Source organism: Pipistrellus hanaki (genome assembly GCF_964339955.1).
Source record: "Pipistrellus hanaki genome assembly, chromosome: 7".
Classification (NCBI taxonomy): domain Eukaryota; kingdom Metazoa; phylum Chordata; class Mammalia; order Chiroptera; family Vespertilionidae; genus Pipistrellus; species Pipistrellus hanaki.
Genome location: NC_140509.1, coordinates 77,806,159 through 77,825,727, shown reverse-complemented (window position 1 = coordinate 77,825,727; position 19,569 = coordinate 77,806,159). Strand labels below are relative to the sequence as shown.

General features: G+C 38.1%; 1 protein-coding gene across 9 annotated transcripts in view; it reads right to left on the bottom strand.

The window, feature by feature from the left end:
- Positions 1-19,569, bottom strand: part of FAM184A (family with sequence similarity 184 member A) — a 69,367-nt gene that overhangs the window by 9,260 nt on the left and 40,538 nt on the right. For 4 of the 9 annotated variants that reach the window (XM_084889934.1, XM_084889932.1, XM_084889929.1 and 1 more), the window contains 9 exons: positions 19,211-19,372; positions 16,484-16,605; positions 15,874-16,024; positions 12,102-12,143; positions 5,660-5,872; positions 3,828-3,981; positions 3,557-3,684; positions 2,459-2,643; positions 1,650-1,796 (listed from right to left, as the gene is read on the bottom strand). In XM_084889934.1, the coding sequence (XP_084746060.1) occupies positions 1,650-1,796; positions 2,459-2,643; positions 3,557-3,684; positions 3,828-3,981; positions 5,660-5,872; positions 12,102-12,143; positions 15,874-16,024; positions 16,484-16,605; positions 19,211-19,372 (1,304 nt within the window). The remainder of the gene's footprint in view (positions 1-1,649; positions 1,797-2,458; positions 2,644-3,556; positions 3,685-3,827; positions 3,982-5,659; positions 5,873-12,101; positions 12,144-15,873; positions 16,025-16,483; positions 16,606-19,210; positions 19,373-19,569) is intronic. The other 5 variants (XM_084889933.1, XM_084889930.1, XM_084889935.1 and 2 more) reach the window with 3 other exon arrangements.

Here is a 19,569-nt window from a genome sequence, read left to right as displayed (position 1 = left end):
AATGCTTAGGTGTGAATAAATGAAGGTACAGATGATTTTTAACTTGTTCCCCTTTAGTCTTTCTGATCACAAGAAGAAGAAAGTCTGTTTGGGTTTATATATCTTAAATAGCCTTCATAATATATACTTCTTACCCTGTTTCACAACACTCAGGCAGGCCATGAACATCATGCTAGCTAGAGTCTAATAATACTGTTTTATTTTCACAGGATTTACATTTATATAACTATAGCTCAACCTCTATTTTGAATAATAGATGTAATTTTTCAGTAGTGATTATGGTTTCACTATAGAGATAATTAAATTTTTCTGTTAAATTTTTAAGTTAAAATGAATCAATTAAAAATATCAAGACAATAATATCAGAGATAGCCAGAAATAACCAAATTCCCAAAGGCAGTGTGAGAGAAACGCTGCCTTGAGGTAATTATGCATATACATATAGTCTTTTTACTCAAAATATGGGTTCCCATTAAAAAGTAATTGCAAAAAGAGAAGAGACAGAAGTAGAATATATAAAATTACTATTCAGGGTCACTGTTAGATTCTCCCCAGGCATACACTGATTTTTTATTTTATTTTAATTTTAATTAATTTATTTATTTTGGATTTGAGAATATATAGGTCAATGTTTATTGTTCACAGACAACACAAACCTAAAATAGAAATGCCTAAAAAGCTGTGTAAAGCTATATTTTAAAAAGTTTTCAGTTGATAGTCCTCCCATGCTGCTTTTAAAAATAATTGACAAAAATAATCAGTAAATTGAGAGTTTGGAGCCAAACAAAAGTATATAACTAGGCACATGTATATTTTAGAACTAGAGGCTTGGTGCACAAAATAAGTGCACTAGGGGGTGAGGGTGGTGCGGCCTATGCCCTCTTAGCCTGGCCTATGCCCTCTTCAGCCCGGGAGCCCTCGGGATGTCCAGCTGATGGCTTAGCACTGCTACAGAGGCAGGAGAGGCTCCTGCCACAGCCACTGTGCTCGCCAGCCATGAGTCCAGCTTCTGGTTAAGCACCACTCCCTCTGTGGCAGTGCACTGACCACCAGGGGCAGCTCCTGTGCTCCGCGTCTGCCCCCTGGTGGTCAGTGTAAATCATAGCAACTGGTAGTTCATAAAGCAAATGCTTATTATGGAAATTCAAACAATATCTAAGTAGAGTATATAACATTAAAAAGGAAGTCTTTGCCCTTCTTACCCCCAGTACTTTCTAATTCTAGTCCTTAAAGTAAACTACTCTCATTAATATTTTGTATTTGTTTTTTAAAGATCTTTTGACCTTTTTTTAATAAAATATGTATTATTAGTATGATCTACTGGTCACCATATGCTCTTTTTACTTAACTTTATATGGGGACATGTTTTGAGTTTTCACCATGGATGACAGTTTATGATCCTCAGGGACAATGTTTAGACAAATTTTCGTCCTAATTGAATTACAGAAGTAGCAGCTAATAAGCATAATCGTTCAACTGACTTACCCTAATTAAAAAATGTCATACCACAATTACCATCTGTAATATACACTTGTTTTCTTTTCTAAGCATCATTTAATTACTTCAAAAGAGTAGCTAAACTGAGGTAAGACACAGTGCTCCTCATTTTATTATCGGCATAGAATTTTCTTTAATATAATGTGACTTACGACACTTGTAAAGCTGCATTTATTTCCTTGAGTAGCTCGTTAGTCTTATTAAAATCTGCCCGCATGATATTTTTCTCTCTGAGGTGGTCTGCTGTCATGACATCCAGCTCTTTCTCAAGTCTCTTGTTTAAATCTTGTTCATGCAACCTGTTTAATTTATTTTTAGTTAAGAAAATGTTATTCTCAAGTCAAACTTTCTATATTCTACCAGATTTGAAATGGCTTTAGGTACAATGTACAGGAAACTGATGGAAATAACCTAAAGTAAGTTACTCACTTTAATCTTCTAGCTTGTTAAAGTTGTCTCCTTTAATGCTTTTTGAAATAACATTTTTAAAGGATTTTAGTTAATTTTCTACAATTTCCAAAGTGGATGAATGCATATACATCATTCAAAATATAACATTTCATCTACGTTCTAGATTATAACAGTCAACAAGGTCAAAAATGGTCTTCAGCCCTAACCAGTTTGGCTCAGTGGATAGAGCGTCAGCCTGCAGACTGAAAGGTACCAGGTTCGATTCTGGTCAAGGGCATGTACCTTGGTTGCGGGTACATCCCCTGTAAGATGTGCAGGAGGCAGCTAATCGATGTTTCTCTCTCATCGATGTTTCAAACTCTCTATTCCCTCTCCCTTCCTCTCTGTAAAAAATAAATGAAATATATTTTTTAAAAAGTGGTCTTCAATATCTTATTAGAAGACAGTCTAATCATAGAAATAGGCCAATACTGCTATATACATATACCATCACAACAGTCTGTCCGATAACACTGCAAATTCATCCTGATATAATTAATGGCATACATACCTCATCTGTTGGTTAGATTCACTTCGTATTCTGAGGATTTCTTTCCCTTTAAATTCCAATTCTTTGGTTAGGGCACTTATATTTTCATGAAGGTGCTGTACCTCCTTATCCAAGTCAGAGATGTGATGCTCTCTGTGCCTTAATTCATCTTGCAGATCTGTTATTCTGCACATGTGCTCCTTACTCTGCAAAATGCAAATAATTCTTAAAAGTTCTCATATTTGCTTTCTGTGTTTATCTGAGGGAAAGAAAATGGAACACCAGGATGTCAAATGTAACACATCTGGCATTACTTCAAAAGCAAAGCGCCGAAATGAGAAAGCCTCAAGTCCTCTTCTCTTTCCATATATGTAAGTGTTTATATGGCTACAGCTTCAATAATGTCAGAGCTACAAGAGACCCAAAAGACCATAAGAGCACATTTCCCTCATTTTATGGATGAGCAAACTAAAACCTAGGAGATGATTTGTCCAAGGAAGATTTATAATCAATGGCAAAGCTGAAGTTAGAACACAGGGCTCTCACACACTCAACAAGTGACGTGGTCTATAATAAGATGCTGGCACCATTGTCCTTCAATCTAAAAAGGACCCACGTCTACGGAGGCCATCCCAACACACACACACACACACACACACACACACACACATCTCATGGCTTAGAAAGCAGACTATGTCCAGAGGCCATATGCAGTTATCGTGCCTGAAAGATAAACTTCCTTCCGTTTTCTTAGAAGTCAGTTTTCTAAAGTTCTACAGGCCGAGCTAGACATTGTCGATTTCAATGTCAGCAGCCCACCTGAAGAAAATATAACTTCCGTCCATGATTATAAGGTTGCTCATTTAAAACTTTCTAGTGATGAGAAGGAAATTTGGGCTGGTCTTTTAACATAGCTGAAGACCAATAAAGTAAAAGTCATATTATTAGATAAAAGTCATTTATCAGATAAACCGATGATAGCCTTCATTGCACTAAAAAATCTGGATAGTAAAAATAATAACTTGAAAATACTAGTTATTATAAAATACTTGTTAGAATAGTGAACCTTCAAATCTATTCACACTTAAGAAATAAGCACAAAACAGAATGTTTCTCTACCTGTCTCCTGCTTATGTCTATGCTTCTCTCTAACTCCATTTTAGCAGCTGCCAATTCTTGATGATGATTATGCCGTAACACATCAATTGCAGCTGCATGTTGATGGTTTAGTTCTGAGCGTAAAGAAGCTGGGATCCAAGGATAAAAAGAAGTTTAGCATATCTAAAGAAATTTTACAGACAAATATATTTTTTAAAGATTGTGATTTCATGTTAAATTTTAAAGTAGGAGGATGTGCAAATTAATATGACAAAATTATAATCCAAAGTACCAAGCATAGCCTTTCCTTCATCTTCTAGTTCAAACCGAAGCGTCTGGAGCTCCTGCTCCATTTCTACCCGGAAGCTCTCCATGGATTCTCTGTGTGCGTCTTTCAGTGACTGAAGCTCTGCAGAGTGTTTCTGCTGTAAATGGTTTTCAAGAGCCTACGAGAGTAGAAAAATATTCAAATTATTATTATGATAGACTACAGGAAGGAAACTGCAAACAAAATAATTACTAAACCCAATCATTACTTAAGAAAAACAAGGCATTTTTTATTCATTTACAAGAAATTAAATAAGAGATAATCACCATTAGAACATAAACTAGTAGAGCCACTTTAAACAATAAACTAATAGCCACGGAACCAAGTTGACTCAATATATTGTGTTTGAATTGGAATATGGACTCTCACCCTAAAAGCAGTTTTCAATGAAGACATTTCTACAACTGCTAACAGGGGTGAACCACCTAAAATTGATGAATAATTCTTCTCTGTGCACAGACTTAGAAAAAACAGGATGAGGGTATTAATATGAAAAGATCTTCTGATCAGGAAAAAAGAGATGAGGACACTTATAAATATCAAATACTAGAAGCACGGTGCATGAAAATTCATGCTCTGGAGGGGGGTCCCTCAGCCCGGCCTGCTCCCTCTCACAGTCCAGTAGCCCTCAGGGGCGGGAGGCGACCTGGCGATCAGGGGAAGGTGATGCCCCCATCACACCTCTGCTGCTGCCACTGCCGGCAGCGCAGGCCTCGGCCCGCTCTGGTTACCTGAGCTTCGGGCTGCCCTGGGTGGCTGGGTAGCTGACATCCAAGGCTTGCCTGCTCCTCAGGCCAGCCCTGGGCAGCTGAGGGGCTGAGGACGGGTCCAGCTGCAGCACCACGTGACTGCCACCCCCCCTGACCCTCCTCCTGCCCCGGCAGGGCTGAAAAGACTGGGGGACTCCGGTGGGGCTGAGGGGACTGGGCGCCACCCTCTTGTGGCTACAGGTGCTGCCATCTTTGTGACAGTCAGTTTTGCATATTACAGATATTGATTATAGATACTGAAAAGTATTATAATAAAACTGTATTTTTCTATCACTCTTTATCTTAATTACCATAAAGTCCTTAGAAGAAATTGGAAAATACAGTGTTAAGAAATAAACTACACCAAAATTAATCACAGTAAGACAATGTCAAACTACAATTTTAACAAAGAACTAAGTAACGGATATGGGGAGGCTCTATATGACTGCATCTATTTTATTTAAATATCTTGTGAGTGACTTGTTTATATCACTGCTTTTCTATTGCCTTTGGGCTGTACATAGGGGATTGCATTATTTTAAATGCCTGTAATTTCTCTGTGAGTCTTATACATTCTTTTATAAGTGTGAGGAAAAAAATTGGGGTTGAAAAATATATAAATTCTTTGGAATACATGCCTTTTGAAGACCCAGCCTGAAAGAGAAAAACTAAAAATTTGATGAAAGACTACTGTCATAAATAGTATTAAGTAGTTATAGTGGTTATAGCTCAGTCAGACCATGCTAACCTTATTTAGTCATTGTTAACTCTATAACAAACCAAATGGACAATTAGTCTCATCATCAACTTGGCAATATAATGGAAAAACAGATATAGCATTCTGGCCCTAGTCTAACTTGTTGGCAATAGTGTGTAACTAGTGTATGTATTTAAATACTGTGACCCATACAGGAAGTCATATACTGGAAAACACCTTGAAATATAGCCACACACAGTATCCTCGAGTTAAAACATTCTTAAGAAGTTGAAGGCTAATGATTATTAGGCCGCTGGATTTCATTTGAATAGACGTCACATTAATCTTACCCTTTGCTCCTTTTCCTTTTCTTCTTCCATAGTTTGAAATGCAAGGACATGTGCTTCCTTTAAAGACTTGTGTCTCTGTTGATGTTGCTCCTCTAAGTCTTCCAGCTCTTGTGTGAGTCGCTGGCGCTCTTGCGTGAACTGGGCTTGCAGCTGCTGCAAGGAAGTCTGGGACTGGGAAAGCTGCAGCTCCAGGTTCTGCTTCAGCAAGGAGATCTAGGCCACAGGATGGGACACAAGGCACATTTCACAAACTGTAACCTAAGGGGGCAGCATTTCAATGATACCCACTATAGCAAAACAACTGCCTTAAGAAAGTATCTTAAGCACTAGCTGGTTTGGCTCAGCAGATAGAGCACTGGCCTGAGAGCTAAAAGGTCCCAGGTTCGATTCTGGTCAAGGGCCTGGGTTGTGGGCTCAATCCCCAGTGGGGGACTTGCAGGAGGCAGCCAATCCATGATTCTCTTTCATCAAGGATATTTCTATTTCTCTCTCCCTCTTCCTTTCTCTCAAAATCAATAAAATATATATATATTTTTTGAAAAGGACAAACTAGTCTCTTTTTAAAAAAATCTTAAAATGTTTACAATATATCATAGGTATCTAATCTTTAGGTAGTACTGCTTTCAATCCTATTTTTTAGTCATTATCCTAAAAATAGAATTTAGTGACATGAAGTTTGTAGACTAAAGAACACTGCAGCCCAGTTAGAAACACAATGAACAGCTATGGTGTATTTCAATGAATATTCACAATATGAAATTAAGACAAAAGACAACTAAAGTATTATAGTCACTTCAAAGAGATAATATGAAAAGTTAAACTGCTTATTTGTGAGGCAGTAATGTCAGGCTGTCTGGACTGTGGGCTCTGAGTTACAATTCTAGCCTCGCCACTTGCTAGTATAACACCTCTGTGTGAGAATGACGTATGTTACTCTGCACAGTTCACTTAGAACAGCCCCTAGAATGCAGTAAGTGCTCAGTAAATGGTAGCTAAATTGATATGAGGATTAAAAGGCTACTCTTCAAAAGATTTATCAGCTCATAATTTAGAATCCTTGTTTAAAAAAGATATTTTGAGTTTTGATTTAATTCGAACCTTCAAACTTTTTAAAAATCATAACCATCCCACAATCCTCTAGTTATATCCTTATAATAATGACAGGTGCCTTTATTTCACTATTGAAAACTGATTTGTTACTCCTTTTGAAAACAGATATCACCCTTAATGTCTGCATTGCTTCTGGGTGCCTTAAAATACTTTAAATTAAGTCCTTTTTAAAAAGAATAAAGACACGAAATATGTGTATAAATATATATATGTATACTTCCCCTATACAGGAAACTGTAACTTGAAACTACATAGCCATATTCTAACAGACATCTGAATCTAAGGGGAGCTGAGGGGAATGAGATAAAAGTTGTCCAATATGCTCCATTAAGTAAGTACAACACTGTGTGTGTTCACATACAAGAAAAGCAGTTTCTGTGGCCAGGGAAGCCAATGGAAAGAGGAAGCTTTGTAGGAAGCTTTTGTAAATGGGAAATACTCTCATCTGAGGGATGGAAGGCAGATACAGGCTGCCCCACATCTCACAGAGGGAGGCACTGGGAAAGGAAGAGGAAGGGTGGAGAATCACTGGAGATGCAAAATAAGAAAGGAGGAGCTGGCAGACAGAAAGGTCAGAGGCAAGCAGCCAAAGGCTACAGTGGCGTAGGGTGGGTAACTAAACGTCTGGCAGGGCTTTGGACAAAGTTCTAAACGGGCTTAGTTGTAAAGGTTAGCACATGCCTTTATGAAGACAGTCTGGTGAGAAATGACACAGCGGACATGGATGTTCACTCCGTCTTCATGTATTTCCAAAGGAGTGACTCCTACTGGAAGTTACATGAATTCTCCTTAATGATTTCTACACAGTCCCACAGTTTCAGAGGTTATTTCACGTGATTGGAGTCTAGTGGAACTGCAACACCCTGACTCCACACAACGCCACCCCCCGCACGTCTGAGCGGCAGTATGTCCATGATTTACAGGGAAATATAACCTGCTAGTGTGAAAAGGGCAGGAGAGTCACAGCAACAGCTCAGGCCAGGCTTGGAATTAGGAACAAGACCAATTATGCTCTCTGATTTCTCACCATTTTATGCAAAGAGGATCAGGATGAAATGAGCATTAAGGATAACCCAGGAAGAAAAAAATAATGAACCATAAAATGGTAAAAGGCAACAAAAATGTACATTTGTGAACACTGATATGGAACTAGCCGAGCCATTTTCTTCTCAGCTAGCTGGTTCTTGAAACAGAGAAGGAACCAACCCACTGTCTTTCCCAAATCAGCTCTAGTCCCAGACCTAGCATGGGAACTCATGTGACTGCCACGTGACGTCTTGTTAGAATACACGAAGGAATGTAAGGAAAGGACTATGTTACATGGGGGAAAAAATGACAGGCAATCAAAGCTGTTACCTGGCCCTTGTCCAAGTGAGGACTAAAACCCACCCAGTGGAACTACTGCTCACCAAGCTGTCCGCCCTGGTACGCGTGTGTCCACCCAGAGAGACTGGGCGTGTATTTCTGATGTGCACACAGGCACCGTATGGGCTAGCAGCAGCCCCGGATCCTGTGCTCCAATTAAGTGTGCACTTAGGTTAGTAAGAAACCAATCAGTTCCCAGCAGTGCCTCTTAATTCAGCAATACCTACCTCAAAAGTTCACACATCAAAAAGAGCTCCCATGTTAATGTGACTACAATTTGACTCACAGTTGAACTATTTAAGGATGAAACTTATGAAGAAATATGACATTTAAAATGAATGAAGTACCCCAGTGTTGCGATAGTTATACATTTAAAGTCTAGCATGCTCTCAAACCTCACCAGCTTAAAATAAAATACATTTAAATATTTAAATATGTTTAAATATTTTACATTACAGTATACTTTACCTTGAAAGGACTCCAAAGCAATATTTTTCATTTTAAAATATGTGATTGATCTTTGTCTCTATACTCAAGAAAATATAAAGTATGTACAAAAAGACATTATCATGCAATTTAGTGTTCAAATATACTTAGTTTAGACATTTTATATTAACTTTGAAAGCACACCAAAGTAATATTAAGGCTATCTAAAATCTTCGGGTTCATGCTCAAGACAGTAACATGAACTATTGATAGATGCAGAAAGCTTTTATCATGCAATGCAGCATCAAAATGTACTTTGTTATTCTTACAAGTAAGTTAGTCGAATTGCATTAAATTGACAGCCTTAATTCAGCATGAAAATGACATGGACTTTAAAAGACAAATAATGAGCAAAGCAATGTCAAATGAACTAATGTTTAACCGGTGAGTATACTTTATGGAAATATATATTGATATAAAACTTCACTAATTCAAAATAAGAGAGAACAAAGATAGATTTTACATTCAATAGTTTGGGCAATCTTAATCAACAGGTTTGGGACAGAATTATAGAAAGGCATTTGTTGAATAAATGAATGAGAAACAGTAATTGCCTCAAATTACATAAAGTCTGAAGTATGTGGCATTAGCCCTTCTACATTAGTTATAATTTTAAAATTCAATGCTTTTTATTTTCTTAATTTTAAATAAACCCAAAAGAATCCTTATTTCAGGAAAAATGTTAATCCTCCTTTTAAAAATTCTTACCATGGCAGTTTAGATATGAATTATATAAAACACTGACTGATCGATAGGCACCAGAGACTTCGTGTACAATTTTTAAGGCCCAACTGCACTGATAGTAGGCTCTGCCTTTTGATTTCTACCACTTAACACTCTGCTGTTTTTTGAAAATAAGACATTGTGAAAATTTCAAAAGGACAAATTAAAATTTAAAAAGTGGGCATATTTTTCTGAAGAAAGGAGAGCTTTCCCTATTTCCTACAGATCAGTTTCATAAGGATTCTGTGCCTCAACAATGATACTTAAGGCGCTCCTACAGAACAGCAACTGAAACATCGAGCCTGAGGGACTGGACTGCCTGGAGGTCAGGATGGGGCCTGGCGTTCATTACCTACAACATTTGGTTGTTGATGCACTGCTGGTGGCTGTTGTCCCTCCCAAAATATCGTCTTGTTACATAAATGAAAGAATACAGAAAATAGACAATTTGTCCTCAAAACAAAGCAGTTTGTGAGATAGTAAATGTAACCTGTGGCTCTCAAACCTGCCTGTGTACCAGAATCATCTCTGTAGATTTGGATAAGTATACTTGCCCAGGCCCTGACCCCTTGATATTCTGATTTACGGGGTCTAGCACTGGGCCCAGGCCACTGGACATAATTTTATTCTACATTACCAGTGATGTAGGTGTTCATTGTGAGAAAAAGAAAATATATATATAGGAGTTATAAAATAAAAGGGAAAGTCTCTTTCATTCCTTTTCTTGCCAAATCCCAAGCCCTAAGGGAAACCAGACACAATGACTTCTCTCTCCTGCTAGAATTGCCTGTTTTGTTTTCCTTCGCTGGTTTTACTACATCACGTGCAAGTGGCTGGACGATTTTCACAAAATGCAGAGAAGACATCTGTCATGATCTGACAAAACAGTGGCTACGTCTTACACACAAAAGTTATTCTTTGGGTCCCAGCGGACAACTCAGAAGACCAGTGTTTAACACCCAAAGGAGCTGAGAGCTGAAACAGACCCACGGGCTGCAGGATGGGACAGACACTCCAATGTGCATTGCACTGAGGGATAAAGATGGCGTCCAATGTAAAACCATGAGGTGTCCTGACCTGCAGGTGTTGTTATGTGATGGAGTGGCCTCTCACACACCCAACACTATGTAGCTTCCTCAAAAATGAAAATGCACATGGATTTATCTAACAATGATTAATGATCTTTCCATTAGGGAGGCTAGTGAGTTTGTGGTTTTACAGGTTGGATTTTCCCGTCACAGTGGTATTTATAAATTACACATATCCAAAATAATTCGGTATACCCCATCCTTTTCAGTGACTACACAGAATTTCTAGTGCAGGCACTGTTCCTGGCTTCCCTAACAGCCAGTCTCCCCCTTTCCTTTCTTCCCAGTTAGCTGACTTGTGTTTTAGGGAGTGGATAGAAATCCCTATCTTAAAGAAAGTCACGGAAATCTAATTGCAAGGACGTGCCAACCTGTTTTAGTTAATAAGCTAAAAGGAAGTATGGGGCCTTGGGGGAAAGATGTCCCGATAAAAGTTAAAAAGCATCTAAGGAGAACCTCTTGCATTAGCACGGTTGCTCAGGACATGATGGCAGGAGCTGGAGCAGCCATGTTGCACCTATGACATGGCTAACACAGTGCGCATGGCAAAGCGGAAGTACAGAAGACACCTGAGTTCTTAACTAAATATCTTTTTTCTTTTTTTTTAAATATACTTTATTGATTTTGTACAGAGAGGAAGGGAGAGAGATAGAGAGCTAGAAACATCGATGAGAGAGAGTCATCGATCAGCTGCCTCTTGCACACCCCCTACTGGGGATATGCCCGCAACCAAGGTACATACCCTTGACCGGAATCGAACCCGGGACCCTTCAGTCCCCAAGCCAACGCTCTATCCATTGAGCCAAACCGGTCTCGGCTTAACTAAATATTTTGACAGCCACTGTTATTGGGTGCTCTGCTGTTCGTAGTCCAATGCATGCTAACAGACATAATTTCAGGATATAGTACACACAAATTACTTCACTCCTTCTTGATGGAAATTTGGGTCATTTCACCTAGTTTTGCTGTTACAAATCTCTCTCTCTCTCTCTCTCTCTCTCTCTCACACACACACACACACACACACACACACACACACACATACACACACAAACATGTCCCCCCAAACAAAAAATCAAGTAGTTCAATTCCTAATCAGGGTGTATGCTCAGGTTGTGGGGGTGTGTGGGAGGCAACTTATTAATGTTTCCTCTCTCTCTCTCTCTCTCTCTCTCTCTCTCTCTCTTTCTCTCTCCCCCCCTCTCTCTTCCTCTCTCTAAAATTAATTGTAAAAGTCTACTGATACTAATTTTTTAAAAAATAAACTAGTTAACAAAAGAAGAAAGACATTTATCCAATTCTATGATAGTCAACTAGTTAATAGTTTTTCAAAAACATTACTGTATCTTACAAAGTAAATATTAAAATAATAAATTTTATGTGTGAGATGTAAAATCTTGCTTGGCTTTATAGTAAAATATAAGCTTACTAATACAATGTGGTAGATATATGCACATACACAGAGAATGGCTTAAAGTTAGAAGCTTCTATTGCCCATATACAAAAAAAAAAAAAAAAAACCAAACAAAAAAACAACAAAATAAAATCTTACTAAGAAAAAAAAAAGTGCAGTTTTGTCTAAGTTTCAGCTTTAAAGCAGTGATGATGTTTATGCAAAATCAAAAGTGCAACATGCCCTTGTGTACAAACTGTAAGTGCCGCTCACTTACATTGTTGATAGATTTATGCAAAGCTTCACCCAGAGAGTGCCGCTATGAAGAAAAGATCACAGGAATAAAGGGGAACATTTAGAAATCAACTCAGTGGAAGACAGAGTGGGGAAAGGGAGAGTAAAGCACAGAGCATTAATTATAATGTACTCAAGAAAAAATAAGTTGAAAATAGTTTTGAAGAAGAAATTAGTCAAAAAGGAATTTAAGACTTACAGTCTAAATTATCTGTCGTCTTTTAAAACAGTGTCCGATGTTTGTGGGCTGGCAGACTTACCAATGCAAAATGCCAAAGGCTAGTACGTTTAACCAGAGTTCAGTTTTAAAGTTGATGGTTACTGAAGGAACTACAAGTCATATTACTGTCCCAAATTCCTTCCAGAAAGCTACAATCTATTGCTTCAAAGTATTACACTCAGTATTGATGTTGGTTCATGAAGGATTTCTCTAAATAGAAATGAGCAGATGAAAACTGACACACTAACTCAATTGACTACATAATTTTGGGGCCAGAAACTAAATAAGAGATTACAGTATCATTGAAAATGTGAAGATTGCCAAAACCGGTTTGGCTCAGTAGATAGAGCATCGGCCTGCGGACTGAAGGGTCCTGGGTTCGATTCCGGTCAAGGGCATGTACCTTGGTGGCAGGCACATCCCTGGTAGGAAGTGTGCAGGAGGCCGCTGATCGATGATTCTCTCTCATTGATATTTCTAACTCTCTGTCCCTCTCTCTTCCTCTCTGTAAAAAAATCAATAAAATATATATATTTTTAAAATGTGAAGATTAATAAGCTGGTTTTGTACTGGGGAAAAGAAAAAAGAGATTCACTCATAGCTTTTCAATCCTATCATCTAGGACATATCTGGGAACTTTATTTACCATCTGGGTTCATTTTTCAGAAGTTCACTGAAATTCTGAGTGATAAACAACTGGAAAAAACATTAGGCACTCTCTTCACCCCCAAATATGAGAAAAAATGTGATTTCTGTTTCAACTGCTTTACATTTTTGCCCTTCAAAATACAAAATAACATTAAAATTTTGTATTACTAATATAAATAGAAAAGTTCCTGTAAAATGGTGTTTTCTTTGGACAATAATCAAATATTCAGACAGAACATGATTATCTTTTTCCCCATAATGTGATCATTCCTTGGCATGTCACAAAGTAAAGCCAGATTTTATCTGGTAAATTACTTTTTACTAATAACTTAACTAACATAACTTCTCAACCTAAACTTGCTTACACTTTTACACATATTAACTATATTAATTTTATACTTACTTTTTCTTTTTATTCCTCATACTATTAATATTCTTCACATACTACTGAGACCCTTAACTTCTCCAGACTTCATAAAACTTAAGAAAATCTGAAGGTTTTTTAGTTATAGTTTTTTAGCTCTTTGTAGTTCTCAGAACTGATGTCCCAGTACTAGAAGCTAATCTAAAATGTATGGCACTTGCTAATGAAGTATATTTCATTTTTCACTCTTTAAGGTATCATGATACAAAAATATACATGTTGTTGAAGATTCCTGAATGAGTTGAAACACTAACCAGTATGACATATCAGAGTGGCATGCCAGGTCTTCCCTCAGGGATTTTAGACTTTCTACAATAGAAGTATACTTAATCTAAATTCAAATAATCAACGAACTCTGTCCACATCCAGGTGCAGGCCTTGGAACTATCTAAACCAAAGGCATGATCCCTAAACTGTGCCCTGGGGTGACTTACATCACAGACCTCGCAGTGGCAAACAGGAAAGGCACAACTAGTGCTTCTGGGTGGCAATACTGTTCATAGTTAATACATAAATGAAGTGAGATTTATAATCATTTTTAAAATATTTAGTAGAGTCATACTATATTCCAGGAGATATCATAAGCAGAGTAAGGAAACAATAGAAAAACAGAGTAAAACCAATACACAAAAACAGGTAGGAAAAATAAAGTTCATGATACATATACATACATTTTTTTAAAATGGTTGTTGTGATGGGAAATGACTGGGGGTGATATTGGGTTGATGGCAAAGACAGATGTTTTTAAAGAAGTGACAATCAAGTTGGAATTAATGAAGGATCCAAACACAAAAGGAGATGATCTTGGGAGAAGAGCGTATGGGCAAATGGATCAGCACCAACACCCTGAGGTGGCAGTAAGCTCAGAGTAGCTGAGCATGTGTGTGTGTGCGAGCCAGGGTGCTGTTTGTGAGGCTGAAATGAGAGGGGAGGTGTCTGCAGGGGCAAGATGGCTTCAGGTCTTTTTGGAAAGCGAAGGAGTTGGAATAAGAGCCTTAACTCAATGCAGTGCCCAGAGAGAATTTTAAGCAGGAGAATGGCATGATCTGATTGACATCATAAAAGATCACTTTGGCTCAGCCATCGTGGCTCAGTGGTTGGGCTTCTACCTATGAACCAGGAGGTCACAGTGAGATTCCTCATCAGGGCATGTGCTTGGGTTATAGCTTGACCCCCAGTCTGGGGCGTGTAGGAGGCAGCCAATCAATGATTCTCTGTCATCATTAATATTTCTCTCTCTTTTTCCCTCTCCTTTTCTCTCTGAAATAAATAAAAAATATATTTTTTAAAAATTGTTAATAAAGATCACTGAGTTCTGTGAAAAAGTGAAATTGAAGAGGTCAGGTAGGAGGCCATTATAACAGTGGCTTGGACTAGTGTTTGCTAAGGAAATTGGAAGTGGATGGAGCTGGATATGTTTCAGAGGTAGAATAAAGAGGACTGACAGATTATGGAAAAGGTTAAAGAAAGAAAGAAAGAAAGAAAGAAAGAAAGAAAGAAAGAAAGAAAGAAAGAAAGAAAGAAAGATTTTAAGCATGACTCTTCATTTTTTGTTTTGAACAATAAGCTATGCCAAGAAGTGAAGATGCTGGTATGATAGATGGAGAGTGAAAATCAATACTTCTGAGTCAGACATGCGAAGTCTGAGATGCCTATTAGCCAACCAAGGGATTCTGAGTTCAGGGTAAGAGGTCAAGGCTGGAGATTTAACTTTCTAATTCACTGGCATATAGATGGTATTTAAACCACAAGACTGGATGATGTCACCTTAAGGGTCTGTTTAAGAGAATACTGGATGAACTAAAAAATCTATATGCAAAAATATAGATCCATGTTAATAAAAAACTGATGCCCTATATAATAGTCAATTTGTTTTAAAGCATCTTAAGCTTCTTGTTAGTTTTTCACTCAGTCCCCTAACTTCCCTCCACTCGCCCCCCCACATCTGTCAACCATCAGTCTGTTCTCCGTATCTACGAGTCTGTTCTATTTTATTTGTTTATTTATTTTGTCCTTTAGATTTCACATAGAATTGAATCATATACTTGTCCTTTGTCTAATTTCACTTAGCATAATGCCCTGTAGATCCAACCATGCTGTAGCAAATAGTAAGATTTTATTCCTTTCTATGGCTGAGTAATATTCCATTGTATAAATGTACTACAAAGGTTTTTATCCATCCATATATTAATGGGCACTTTAATAATTATGTAAGTTGCCAGGAGCATTCGTGAAATATTGGGGGGATTACTTTGTAAAGTATATATGACTGTCTAACCACTCGGTTGTACACCTGAAACTAAAACAAAATAATATCGAATGCAAACTATAATTGAAAAATAATATGTAAAAGAAAAGAAAAATAACAAAATACAGTGAACTAACATATGATGTGCTGTAATATTCCCCAGCTAGTGAATGTCCAGGAAAATAAAAATTTATAAAATTCAGACTCTTAATTACCTGGTTTAAGAGATCTTCCACTTTCTTCTGCCACGAATCCCTGGCTGCATTTTTCTCTCGCTCTTTTAACTGAAAAAGTTGAGACATTGCTGACTTCTTATCCTCTTCATGTTGAAGTCTTAGCTCTTCACGAAGTTTAGAACACTCTTGTCTAGAATAAAACAAATGCATTTCCTTTATAAGGAGAATTATTTATCTCAATAGCTGTAGTGTAGTTGTTCACATGTTTCCTAAATAATTAATCCTCAGAAGTCAGCTCAGAATAGGAGTTGATTATTGCATAGTGAGGGACTAGAAGGTAAATTGGTAACTAACCCAAGATCATGGGTTTATCAATTTTATCAGTGGCAGAATAGGTACTAGAACAAATAAGTCTTCTGACTTCAGGTTAGTACTCTATCTATTGTATATTCAAAGAAACGAAATCAGAAAACAGCAATCTGTATTCAAACAGGAAAAAAAATTCCAATTTCTCTGCATCTAATCGTGAGAAAAACTCACTGAAAATGCTGCTACTACGTCTTCAACAGGAAGACAGTGTAAGCCACAGAGAAAAACATTTTCTGCACATCTGCACTGATGAGATTGCATTACAGAGTAAAAACTGTACCTAAGATTTTCAGTCCATTTTATTTCTAAGTCCTGGGCCATTCTGTCCACTCTGAGCGTCTCCTCGCCTTTCAGGGCAGCAAGTGTTTCTTCGTGCTGTTGCCTCGCTTGGTCTAGCTCACTCTGAAGAACAAAAACTCCTCAGTAAAGACTGGTCTGCAAAAGCCAAGTCACTGCTGGTTATTGCAAATAAGCATAGTGCACGCATCATGACAAATTCCTACGGCACAGTAACTGGCAGTGCGATCTATGATAAATACTTGAGATTTTCTGACAATAAAATATACGGTACACATTTTGTCATTTAAATGCCCTTGAGTAAACTATCTTTTCTTACGGTCTATAAATTTAAAAGTTACTTTAAGCAATTTAAAGACAGCATAATTAGTAATCCTAACTAAAGCTTCCATATCATGGGTATGTGATTATTAGTCGATTATCTTTACATGTGCATACATTACATACACAGATAAGTTATTCAAATTCATTCATGTTCACATTCAAAAGTATGCTATTTATTCGAAGTTTAAGCATTATAGCTGCACCCCACTGATATGATTAAAATAATTATGAGAAATTTAGGTGACTGAGTATTTTTTTTTATATATATAACCTCAAGCCAACGGTTAGTGTGTTTGGTGTTATGGTAATATGATACGATATATATGAAGTCCCTCTACATTAGCATAAATCAAGTAGCTCTCTGGAGCCTGGGGCTGGTGACCTTTTGGACAACACTGGCAACCTTCATCCCTGCCAGTACTGTAGCTATTCCAAGGGTACAAGAGAAGAACAGATGATGGCCCCTCCTCCCGTTCAGGATCACCCACCTGCTGACTGCAGCTGTTAAGGGGTATATCCTAGATCAGTGGTCGGCAAACTCATTAGTCAACAGAGCCAAATATCAACAGTACAACGATGGACATTTCTTTTGAGAGCCACATTTTGTAAACTTAAACTATATAGGTAGGTACACTGTTATTAACTTAATTAGGGTACTCCTTCCATCGCACTGTACGTTTGCGCCCGCACGTGGTATTTTGTGGAAGAGCCACACTCAAGGGGCCAAAGAGCCGCATGTGGCTCGCGAGCCATGGTTTGCCGACCACTGTCCTAGATCAATGGGAAAGAAGCAACTCAGTGTGGAAACTGCCATTCCACACTGCTGACCTGGCTATTACGTAAGTAGTAAGTGCTAAGAACAGAATTCAACGCAGCACTTTCTTAGTGCGAGAATGGGGGGAAAGGTTAAAAATAACACACACTTGCTCTTAAGGAAATTTTCCCAAGATGTGGTAAGCTATTATATAATGCAGCACCTATATTTTCTCAATTCAAACTGTCTAGCAGATCAGCAATGGAACAGCTGATAGAGTTTTGCTTAAAATATGTATCATGTTCTACTATGTGACAGAAAGAACAATGAGTAAGAACCTTAAATAAATAAATGGAATCCCTACGTCTGATTCTCAGTGCCAGGACGGGGTGGAGGGGGAAAGCCACCAGGATAGAGTGCAGCAAAGCTAGGGACACAGAACCTCCATGTTTCCATATCAAAACAACTTACATTCTATCAACATCCATTAGAAATATCTCAGCAGTTTATTTTTAAGTATATTTTTACCACCTTATTTTTTTATTGAAGTATCACTGACATACCATGTTATATTAGTTTCAGGTATAAAGCATAGTGTCTCAACAATTATATACCTTATAAAATGATCATCATGATGTTTAGCAATGATCCGTCACCATATTTATACTATCATCTTCCTGTTACTTTTGACAACAGAAAAACCACATCTTAATACAGTTTAGTCAGCTTTATGCCACAGAATGCTAACGTGGAGATTAGAATCAATATGTCTGTCATCACATAAATATGTTAAGTTGTGTATTACACTAGCTCTAAATTCCAACTATTCCTTGTTACATATTAATGCTCATATCATATAGCCACCAGGGACAGGTAAACAGAAGGGGAAAAAAATGAAAAAGAATCAATTTATTGCCCTAACCGGTTTGGCTCAGTGGAGAGAGCATCAGCCTGCGGACCGAAGGATCCCGGGTTCGATTCCAGTCAAGGGCATGTACCTTGGTTGCAGGCACATCCCCAGTAGGGGGGGTGCATGAGGCAGCTGATTGATGTTTCTCTCTCATCGATGTTTCTAACCTATCTCCCTCTCCTTTCCTCTCTGTAAAAAAAAAAAAAAAAATTCAATAAAATATATTAAAAAAAGAGAATCAATTTGTTTTTTCACAGAATTTAAAAATAAAAGTAATCAGTATTTAAAGTTTTTTGTTTTGTTTTCTAATATATTTTTATTGATTTCAGAGAGAGAAATAGAAACATCAAAGATGAGAGAGAATCATTGATCGGCTGCCTCCTGCACACCCACACTATGGATCGAGCCCACAACCCAGGCATATGCCCTGGACGGGGAAATCAAACCAGCAATCTCCAGTGCCCAACCAACTGAGCCATATCGGCCAGGGCAACAACATCTTGGTTTATATTAACATCTTGATTTATACCTCCATCTGGTAGAACTATGAGAACAAACACCTGTTGTAGTAAGCCACCCAATTTGAGGTACTTTGTTACCGTAGCCCTAGGAAGGTAAAACACTAAGTTATATGCAATGGGATTGTAATAATGTTTAAGCACAGTGACTAAATGATATTTTTACCTTGCTGATGTTCAGATTATGCCAGGATTAGGATTTACCTCAACTTTCAATAGAGCATCCTTGGTCTCCTTCAGCCTGCCTTTGGTCAAGTCAAGCTCCTTCTGCAGTCTTTCTTGGGAGTCCTGGAGGCTGGCAATGAGGCCCTCCGCAGAGCCCAGCCCTTGTTCACCTTTCCTCACCAGGTCTTGGAGGCGGCCAACCTGCAAGTGAACAGAGTACTTTTACCACACCTCACTGTAGTCCACTGGCAACACAGTCCCATTTACATTCCTGGAGTCTTGCCCGAGCTGGTTAGGCTCAGTGGGTAGAGCGTCAGCCTGGGGACTGAAGGGTCCTGGGTTCGATTCCGGTCAAGGGTACTTGCTCGGGGTTGAGGGCTCAATCCCTAGTAGGGGGC